This window comes from Oncorhynchus masou, unplaced genomic scaffold, assembly GCF_036934945.1.
Source record: "Oncorhynchus masou masou isolate Uvic2021 unplaced genomic scaffold, UVic_Omas_1.1 unplaced_scaffold_587, whole genome shotgun sequence".
Classification (NCBI taxonomy): Eukaryota; Metazoa; Chordata; class Actinopteri; order Salmoniformes; family Salmonidae; genus Oncorhynchus; species Oncorhynchus masou.
In genome coordinates, this window is record NW_027012291.1 from 234169 (window position 1) to 244578 (window position 10410).

General features: G+C 43.4%; 1 protein-coding gene across 1 annotated transcript in view; it reads right to left on the reverse strand.

Annotated features, from left to right (window-relative positions):
• Positions 1-971: 971 nt before the first annotated feature.
• The window catches only part of LOC135536274 (voltage-dependent T-type calcium channel subunit alpha-1I-like), a 193216-nt gene continuing 183777 nt past the window's right edge, over positions 972-10410 (reverse strand). The window contains 6 exon segments of the mRNA XM_064962634.1: positions 972-1151; positions 1379-1432; positions 1434-1523; positions 5142-5263; positions 5832-5910; positions 7958-8028. Of these exon segments, the coding sequence (XP_064818706.1) occupies positions 972-1151; positions 1379-1432; positions 1434-1523; positions 5142-5263; positions 5832-5910; positions 7958-8028 (596 nt within the window).

Genomic DNA, 10410 nt, shown 5'->3' on the forward strand with positions numbered 1-10410 from the left:
TGTCATCAGCCCTACCCCCTGACCCTGCCTGGTCCCTCCTTCCAACCCTCCACCTCCACCTGAAGACCTCAATGGATAGAGGAAGACCACAATGGAAAGAAGACCACAATGGATAGAAGACCACAATGTAAAGAAGAAAACCACAATGGATAGAAGACCACAATGGATAGAAGACCACAATGGATAGAAGACAACAATGGATAGAAGACCACAATGGATAGAAGAAGACCACCATGGATAGAAGAAGACCACAATGGATAGAAGAAGACCACAATGGATAGAAGAAGACCACAATGGATAGAAGAAGACCACAATGGATAGAAGAAGACCACAATGGATAGAAGACCACAATGGATATAAGAAGACCACAATGGATAGAAGACCACAATGGATAGAAGACCACAATGGATAGAAGACCACAATGGATAGAGGAAGACCACAATGTAAAGGAGAAGACCACAATGGATAGAAGAAGACCACAATGTAAAGAAGATCACAATGGATAGAAGACCACAATGGATAGAAGACCACAATGGATAGAAGACCACAATGTAAAGAAGAAAACCACAATTGATAGAAGACCACAATGTAAAGAAGACCACAATGGATAGAAGAAGACCACAATGGATAGAAGACCACAATGGATAGAAGACAACAATGGATAGAAGACCACAATGGATAGAAGAAGACCACAATGGATAGAAGAAGACCACAATGGATAGAAGAAGACCACAATGGAAATAAACAGTTAACAATATTTGTGTTGTCATTAATGATTTTAAAATGCATTGTATCCACATGATTGGTAGAGATTTGTTTTTAAATTGTCCAATTTTCATTTAATTTCATTTGTTACATGTATTTGACAGAGACAATGCACATCAATCAACATATCTGTAAATGTGTCAGATTTAGCCGGCTAGCTAGAGGTCCCAGGGCAGGTAGATAAAATAGATAAATCCTATTAATATTCACTGAAAAAATCTATTAAAATCACCAGGCGCTCCAGAGGCCCCAGCCACGACCAGCCCAGTGCCCAGCCCCCCCATGCAGCAGGTGGGTAGTTGGAGTTGTCCCTGGGCTAGCTCCAGCTCTATCTCGGCATCCATCTCAGCATCCTCCTGGGCCTCTTTGTTTGAGTCGTCCAGGTGCTTCCAGGAAAACAGATCACATAACTTTAGTTATCCAACTGTGACAGGTGAATGGACTCTTCTGCCATCTTAGTGTCTTTCAGCGTTCTATTCATCCTTACAGTAATATCTGGAATCTTGTTCTACGTTTAGACATTCAGTTCCACAGCATGGCACAGTGGTGTGTGTCGGTGTGTGTGTTTTATGAGGACAGACTGGTCTGCGCTGTGTGTGTCCCCATACAGTACCTTCATGAGCACAGCCACCACCACGTTGATGAGTACGAACTGGGCGGTGAGGACTTAAGGAGACAAAGTACATGGGAGAGATGAATTGGAGTCCAGCGTGGCACGGGTAGTCACTGGGTCCTGGAGGGCACTCACGCAGGGTGTCCTGGAGGACAGACAGGAAAAAGGAAAATAAACAAACAGACATAGAAAATACATAGAAAGAAAGAAAGAGAGAAAGAAAGAAAGAGAGGTATAGAAAGAAAGAAAGAAAGAAAGAAAGAAAGATAGAAAGAAAGAGAGAGAAAGAGAGAGAGAAAGAGAGAAAGAAAGAAAATAAGAAAGAAAGAAAGAAAGAGAGAAAGAAAGAAAGAAAGAAAGAAAGAGAGAAAGAAAGAGAGAAAGAAAGAAAGAGAGAAAGAAAGAAAGAAAGCAAGAAAGGGGGTTGAGAGAAAGAAGATTTACAGAGGTAGACTAATTTTCCCAAATGAGGTAGCAATATAACCAATTCAAAAATATTAACTATTATCAACTCCCTGTGAATAAGTAATTCATTAGTTAGTCGTCTCTGTCGGTTAGAGATCTGTGAATAAGTACTTCATTAGCTAGTCGTCTCTGTCGGTTAGAGATCTGTGAATAAGTACTTCATTAGCTAGTCGTCTCTGTCGGTTAGAGATCTGTGAATAAGTACTTCATTAGCTAGTCGTCTCTGTCGGTTAGAGATCTGTGAATAAGTACTTCATTAGCTAGTTGTCTCTGTCGGTTAGAGATCTGTGAATAAGTACTTCATTAGCTAGTTGTCTCTGTCGGTTAGAGATCTGTGAATAAGTACTTCATTAGCTAGTTGTCTCTGTCGGTTAGAGATCTGTGAATAAGTACTTCATTAGCTAGTTGTCTCTGTCGGTTAGAGATCTGTGAATAAGTAATTCATTAGCTAGTGGTCTCTGTCGGTTAGAGATCTGTGAATAAGTACTTCATTAGCTAGTCGTCTCTGTCGGTTAGAGATCTGTGAATAAGTACTTCATTAGCTAGTTGTCTCTGTCGGTTAGAGATCTGTGAATAAGTACTTCATTAGCTAGTTGTCTCTGTCGGTTAGAGATCTGTGAATAAGTACTTCATTAGCTAGTTGTCTCTGTCGGTTAGAGATCTGTGAATAAGTAATTCATTAGCTGGTTGTCTCTGTCGGTTAGAGATCTGTGAATAAGTACTTCATTAGCTAGTCGTCTCTGTCGGTTAGAGATCTGTGAATAAGTACTTCATTAGCTAGTCGTCTCTGTCAGTTAGAGATCTGTGAATAAGTACTTCATTAGCTAGTTGTCTCTGTCGGTTAGAGATCAGTGAATAAGTACTTCATTAGCTAGTCGTCTCTGTCGGTTAGAGATCTGTGAATAAGTACTTCATTAGCTAGTCGTCTCTGTCGGTTAGAGATCTGTGAATAAGTACTTCATTAGCTAGTTGTCTCTGTCGGTTAGAGATCTGTGAATAAGTACTTCATTAGCTAGTCGTCTCTGTCGGTTAGAGATCTGTGAATAAGTACTTCATTAGCTAGTTGTCTCTGTCGGTTAGAGATCTGTGAATAAGTACTTCATTAGCTAGTTGTCTCTGTCGGTTAGAGATCTGTGAATAAGTACTTCATTAGCTAGTCGTCTCTGTCGGTTAGAGATCTGTGAATAAGTAATTCATTAGCTGGTTGTCTCTGTCGATTAGAGATCTGTGAATAAGTACTTCATTAGCTAGTCGTCTCTGTCGGTTAGAGATCTGTGAATAAGTACTTCATTAGCTAGTGGTCTCTGTCGGTTAGAGATCTGTGAATAAGTACTTCATTAGCTAGTCGTCTCTGTCGGTTAAAGATCTGTGAAAAAGTACTTCATTAGCTAGTCGTCTCTGTCGGTTAGAGATCTGTGAATAAGTACTTCATTAGCTAGTCGTCTCTGTCGGTTAGAGATCTGTGAATAAGTACTTCATTAGCTAGTCGTCTCTGTCGGTTAGAGATCTGTGAATAAGTACTTCATTAGCTAGTTGTCTCTGTCGGTTAGAGATCAGTGAATAAGTACTTCATTAGCTAGTCGTCTCTGTCGGTTAGAGATCTGTGAATAAGTACTTCATTAGCTAGTCGTCTCTGTCGGTTAGAGATCTGTGAATAAGTACTTCATTAGCTAGTTGTCTCTGTCGGTTAGAGATCTGTGAATAAGTACTTCATTAGCTAGTCGTCTCTGTCGGTTAGAGATCTGTGAATAAGTACTTCATTAGCTAGTTGTCTCTGTCGGTTAGAGATCTGTGAATAAGTACTTCATTAGCTAGTTGTCTCTGTCGGTTAGAGATCTGTGAATAAGTACTTCATTAGCTAGTCGTCTCTGTCGGTTAGAGATCTGTGAATAAGTAATTCATTAGCTGGTTGTCTCTGTCGATTAGAGATCTGTGAATAAGTACTTCATTAGCTAGTCGTCTCTGTCGGTTAGAGATCTGTGAATAAGTACTTCATTAGCTAGTGGTCTCTGTCGGTTAGAGATCTGTGAATAAGTACTTCATTAGCTAGTCGTCTCTGTCGGTTAAAGATCTGTGAAAAAGTACTTCATTAGCTAGTCGTCTCTGTCGGTTAGAGATCTGTGAATAAGTACTTCATTAGCTAGTCGTCTCTGTCGGTTAGATATCTGTGAATAAGTACTTCATTAGTTTGTCGTCTCTGTCGGTTAGAGATCTGTGAATAAGTACTTCATTAGTTAGTTGTCTCTGTCGGTTAGAGATCTGTGAATAAGTACTTCATTAGTTAGTTGTCTCTGTCAGTTAGAGATCTGTGAATAAGTACTTCATTAGTTAGTTGTCTCTGTCGGTTAGAGATCTGTGAATAAGTACTTCATTAGTTAGTTGTCTCTGTCGGTTAGAGATCTGTGAATAAGTACTTCATTAGTTAGTTGTCTCTGTCGGTTAGAGATCTGTGAATAAGTACTTCATTAGTTAGCTGTCTCTGTCGGTTAGAGATCTGTGAATAAGTACTTCATTAGCTAGTCGTCTCTGTCGGTTAGAGATCTGTGAATAAGTACTTCATTAGTTAGTTGTCTCTGTCGGTTAGAGATCTGTGAATAAGTACTTCATTAGTTAGTTGTCTCTGTCAGTTAGAGATCTGTGAATAAGTACTTCATTAGTTAGTTGTCTCTGTCGGTTAGAGATCTGTGAATAAGTACTTCATTAGTTAGTTGTCTCTGTCGGTCAGATATCTGTGAATAAGTACTTCATTAGTTAGTTGTCTCTGTCGGTTAGAGATCTGTGAATAAGTACTTCATTAGTTAGTAGTTTCTGTCGGTTAGATATCTGTTCCATTTCAGTCACCTCTATGCTGCTATGAACAAGAGCATCTGTTAGACTAAAGGACGACATGCATAATTCACAGGATCTGATTGGAAGCAATGGACTTTGTTTGATATTTTCCCCCTGATAGCCATGTGTTGTGAAAGACCCTCGATGCCACCTTGTTGAAAGCTTTTAGCTACCACTATAAAACAGATCCCTCTGCGCTCTCTCTCCTTCTCTATCTTTCTTCTCTCCCTCTCTCTCTTTCTTCTCTCCCTCTCTCTCTCTCCCTCTCTCTCTTTCTTCTCTCCCTCTCTCTCTTTCTGTTGGCATAGACTTGTTCTCATTTTCTGTCCAGCTTCTGTGCTACTTCTGTCTATATTTCTCATGATTCTCTAGTGTTTAAAGTCATAAATGACCTACATTTACCGTTTTACTTGATTTATTTTATTTGACCTTTATTTGACCAGATCCGTTGACTGAGGTTTTTTGGTACCTTCATGATGCCGTTCCAGTTGTCTCCGGTGGAGACCTGGAAGAGGGTGAGAAAGGCCATGCCAAAGTTCTCGAAGGTGGCGTGCCGACTCATGCCCTCACACGGGTAGTCAGCATTACACACTGAGAGATGGAGGGGAGGGAAGGAGAAAGAGTGAGAGGTGGGAGGAGAAAGAGAGAGAGTGAAGGGAGTTGAGATGTAGAGAAAGGTGATTAATTTAGATTAATTTATCACTGTTCAACAAAATATTAATAAACATAAAACTTGTTTACTTATTTCTGACAGTTCACTGCAATTTTTGAATGAGTATTTGTTTTGGCCAAAAGATAAGGGTATAGAGCCTCAGGAAAATGTGTTGTTAGCCTAATTATCAAGTATGAGATGTGTTTGGTCAGTGCAGTACATTTTGGTCTTTAGCTTTTAATCAAGGATGAAAGGTTTTTGTTCAGTATAGTACATTGTGGTTATACATTTAGCCTTTTTTTCATCAAGGATGAGAGGTTTTCATTCAGTATAGTACATTTTGGTTATACATTTAGCCTTTTTTTCATCAAGGATGAGAGGTTTTCATTCAGTATAGTACATTGTGGTTATACATTTAGCCTTTTTTTCATCAAGGATGAGAGGTTTTTATTCAGTACATGTTCTATTATTGTTAGCGGTTTTAAGGTACTATTACAACAGACTCACCCAGCTCTCCAAACAGTTCCACCCCCAGAGCAGCGTAGATGAAGAACAGCAACATAAACAGCAGGCCCAGGTTCCCCACCTGACACACAGACAACCAATCAACAATCAATACAGAGACAGACAACCAATCAGCAGTCAATACGGGTTGCCATACTTCCTGCTTTGGGAGACATTCAGCCAATCCGTGCTCAAAAACCCCCACAGGAAGGAGAGAAATACAGTGCAGCAGGTCTGAGTGGACTGAGTCAAAGCACTGGTTGAAAGCACAGTGGCAACCTTGAACATGAGGTATAACCAGGCTGACATGACAAGGCCCCCCTAAGGACCTTACTAATGGTTATATGGGTGATTTGGCTTGTATCACTAGAAGAAATGGACCTGAACCGAAACAACCCTCCCAACAACAACAATGGGAAACCAATGAGGCCTGTCAGGGAAGGATTGGCTGAAAGAAAATAACATGGATAAAAAGCTCATCAATTTGAGGCAGAAAAGAATCCAGGGAGAATGCAGGGAGATGTATTATCCTGTGTGTGTGTCTGTGTATTATCCTGTGTGTGTGTCTGTGTATTATCCTGTGTGTATTATCCTGTGTGTATTATCCTGTGTGTGTGTCTGTGTATTATCCTGTGTGTGTTATCCTGTGTGTATTATCCTGTGTGTGTGTCTGTGTATTATCCTGTGTGTATTATCCTGTGTGTGTGTCTGTGTATTATCCTGTGTGTGTTATCCTGTGTGTATTATCCTGTGTGTGTGTGTCTGTGTATTATCCTGTGTGTGTGTCTGTGTATTATCCTGTGTGTGTGTGTCTGTGCATTATCCTGTGTGTGTGTGTGCCTGTGCATTATCCTGTGTGTGTGTCTGTGTATTATCCTGTGTGTGTGTCTGTGTATTATCCTGTGTGTGTGTCTGTGTATTATCCTGTGTGTGTGTCTGTGCATTATCCTGTGTGTGTGTGTCTGTGTCTGTGTATTATCCTGTGTGTGTGTGTGTCTGTGTGTGTGTCTGTGTATTATCCTGTGTGTGTGTGTGTCTGTGTGTGTGTCTGTGCATTATCCTGTGTGTGTGTGTGTCTGTGCATTATCCTGTGTGTCTGTGTCTGTGTCTGTGTATTATCCTGTGCATGTGTGCGTACGTAGCAGATTGCGTAGGTGTATCTGGGTGTGTGTGGGTGTGTGTGTGTGGAGATACAAAGCGACCGTGGTAAAACACCCCAAGGTATCAAGTCAAATGAGAGTAGTTTCTAAGCCTGTGTACATTAACAGTATATACTAACTAGTGGGAGATCGATACTCTCAAATGAGAGTAGTTTCTAAGCCTGTGTACATTAACAGTATATACTAACTAGTGGGAGATCGATACTCTCAAATGAGAGTAGTTTGTAAGCCTGTGTACATTAACAGTATATACTAACTAGTGGGAGATCGATACTCTCAAATGAGAGTAGTTTCTAAGCCTGTGTACATTAACAGTATATACTAACTAGTGGGAGATCGATACTCTCAAATGAGAGTAGTTTCTAAGCCTGTGTACATTAACAGTATATACTAACTAGTGGGAGATCGATACTCTCAAATGAGAGTAGTTTCTAAGCCTGTGTACATTAACAGTATATACTAACTAGTGGGAGATCGATACTCTCAAATGAGAGTAGTTTCTAAGCCTGTGTACATTAACAGTATATACTAACTAGAATATACTAACTTGATCTGAAAACAGATCAAAATGTAACAATCCAATTGCTTTTGGCTCAAAGTCAATGGGGAATAAAAAGTGAAAAGTTAATCCTCGCGAAAAGACGTTTTATTCTCATAAAAATGAGCGTCCAAAATTGCACCCTATTCCCTATGTAGTACACTACTTATGACCAGCGCCCTTTGGGTAATAGGGCACTACGTAAGGACCAGGGTGCCATTTCGGGGTGCAACCTAAAAGTCAGTGGCAGAGATATTGACAGTGCTCCTCCATCACTCTCCCCTATTCAGAACGAACCTCTTTCACTGTGTGTGTGTGTCTGTGTGTGTGTGTGTGTGTGTGTGTGTGTGTGTGTGTGTGTGTGTGTGTGTGTGTGTGTGTGTGTGTGTGTGTGTGTGTGTGTGTGTGTGTGTAATTGAGTGGATACACACCTGAGGTAGAGCCTGAACCACTGTGTCTAGAAGAGCTCTCATTCCTGTAGCCATCTTCAATAGCTTGAGAACTGGAGAGAGACAGAGAGACACAGAGATGTGAGAGAGAGAGAGAGACAGAGAGAGACAGAGAGAGAGAGACAGAGAGAGAGGGAGAGAGAGAGACAGAGAGAGAGAGAGAGAGAGTGAGAGTGAGAGAGAGGGGGAGACAGAGAGAGAGAAAGAGAGAGACACACAGAGAGAGAGAGAGAGAGAGAGAGAGTCAGACAGAGACAGAGAGAGAGGGACAGAGAGAGAGAGAGAAAGAGAGAGAGACAGACAGAGACAGAGAGAGAGGGACAGAGAGAGAGAGAGAGAGAGAGAGAGAGAGAGAGAGAGAGAGAGAGAGAGAGAGAGAGAGAGAGAGAGAGAGAGAGAGAGAGAGAGAAAGAGAGAGTGAGAGAAAGAGAGAGAGAGAGAGAGAGAGAGAGAGAGCGGGCAGAGGAACAGATAGAACGTGTAGAAAGAGGAAAAGAGAAACATTGGTAGAGAACAGACACAGTAGAGAGAAGAGAGAGAGAAGGGGAATAGGAGGTCAGGTATTCTGAGGTTAGAGAATCTACACAACGCCCATGTCACAGAAAAAGAACCCGGGGAAACATTCTACCATTTTAACTGTAACGACTGAGAGAACAAGACAAGTCCCGGGAAAAGAAGCAACATTTGTCTTGTGGGATATGGAGTCCTGGAGATCCCCCTTGGCCTCTTACCCTGAAACATCATTAACAACCAGTAGAAAGTCTCCACTTCTCTCTCGCTCCTCCATGTATCCCCTGTCCCCCCTTTCTGTCCCCTCCTCCTCCGTTCTCTCTCTCCTCCATGTATCTCCTGTCCCCCCTTTCTGTCCCCTCCTCCTCCGTTCTCTCTCTCCTCCATGTATCCCCTGTCCCCCCTTTCTGTCCCCTCCTCTCCTGTTCTCTCTCTCCTCCATGTATCCCCTGTCCCCCCTTTCTGTCCCCTCCTCCTCCGTTCTCTCTCTCCTCCATGTATCTCCTGTCCCCCCTTTCTGTCCCCTCCTCCTCCGTTCTCTCTCCCTTCATGTATCCCCTGTCCCCCCTTTCTGTCCCCTCCTCTCCTGTTCTCTCTCTCCTTCATGTATCCCCTCCCCCCCTTTCTGTCCCCTCCTCTCCTGTTCTCTCTCTCCATGTATCCCCTGTCCCCCCTTTCTGTCCCCTCCTCTCCTGTTCTCTCTCTCCTCCATGTATCCCCTGTCCCCCTTTCTGTCCCCTCCTCTCCTGTTCTCTCTCTCCTCCATGTATCCCCTGTCCCCCTTTCTGTCCCCTCCTCCCCCATTCTCTCTCTCCTCCATGTATCCCCTGTCCCCCTTTCTGTCCCCTCCTCCCCCGTTCTCTCTCTCCCTCCATGTATCCCCTGTCCCCCTTTCTGTCCCCTCCTCCCCCATTCTCTCTCTCTCTCCTCCATGTATCCCCTGTCCCCCCTTTCTGTCCCCTCCTCTCCTGTTCTCTCTCTCCTCCATGTATCCCCTGTCCCCCTTTCTGTCCCCTCCTCCCCCATTCTCTCTCTCCTCCATGTATCCCCTGCCCCCCTTTCTGTCCCCTCCTCCCCCGTTCTCTCTCTCCTCCATGTATCCCCTGCCCCCCCTTTCTGTCCCCTCCTCCCCCGTTCTCTCTCTCCTCCATGTATCCCCTGTCCCCCTTTCTGTCCCCTCCTCTCCTGTTCTCTCTCTCCTCCATGTATCCCCTGTCCCCCTTTCTGTCCCCTCCTCCCCCATTCTCTCTCTCCTCCATGTATCCCCTGTCCCCCCTTTCTGTCCCCTCCTCCCCCGTTCTCTCTCTCCTCCATGTATCCCCTGTCCCCCTTTCTGTCCCCTCCTCCCCCATTCTCTCTCTCTCTCCTCCATGTATCCCCTGTCCCCCTTTCTGTCCCCTCCTCTCCTGTTCTCTCTCTCCTCCATGTATCCCCTGTCCCCCTTTCTGTCCCCTCCTCCCCCATTCTCTCTCTCCTCCATGTATCCCCTGCCCCCCCTTTCTGTCCCCTCCTCCCCCGTTCTCTCTCTCCTCCATGTATCCCCTACCCCCCCTTTCTGTCCCCTCCTCCCCCGTTCTCTCTCTCCTCCATGTATCCCCTGCCTCCCCTTTCTGTCCCCTCCTCCCCCTGGGACTCCTGTATAACCAACTTCTTTAAAGTTGGGGTGGCTAAAGCATAGACTTGTACCCTTTGTGACAGATAATCCAATCTAAGTATTTGGTTCTAAAAGAGCCATTGGCCATGTTTTCTTTTCCTCTTTAAAACAGAACCTTTAGAACTGAAACAGCCCTCTTTGGAATCCTCTCCCTCGTTCTCTCTCTTTAAAACAGAACCTTTAGAACTGAAACAGCCCTCTTTGGAATCCTCTCCCTCGTTCTCTCTCTATAAAACAGAACCTTTAGAACTGAAACAGCCCTCTTTGGAAT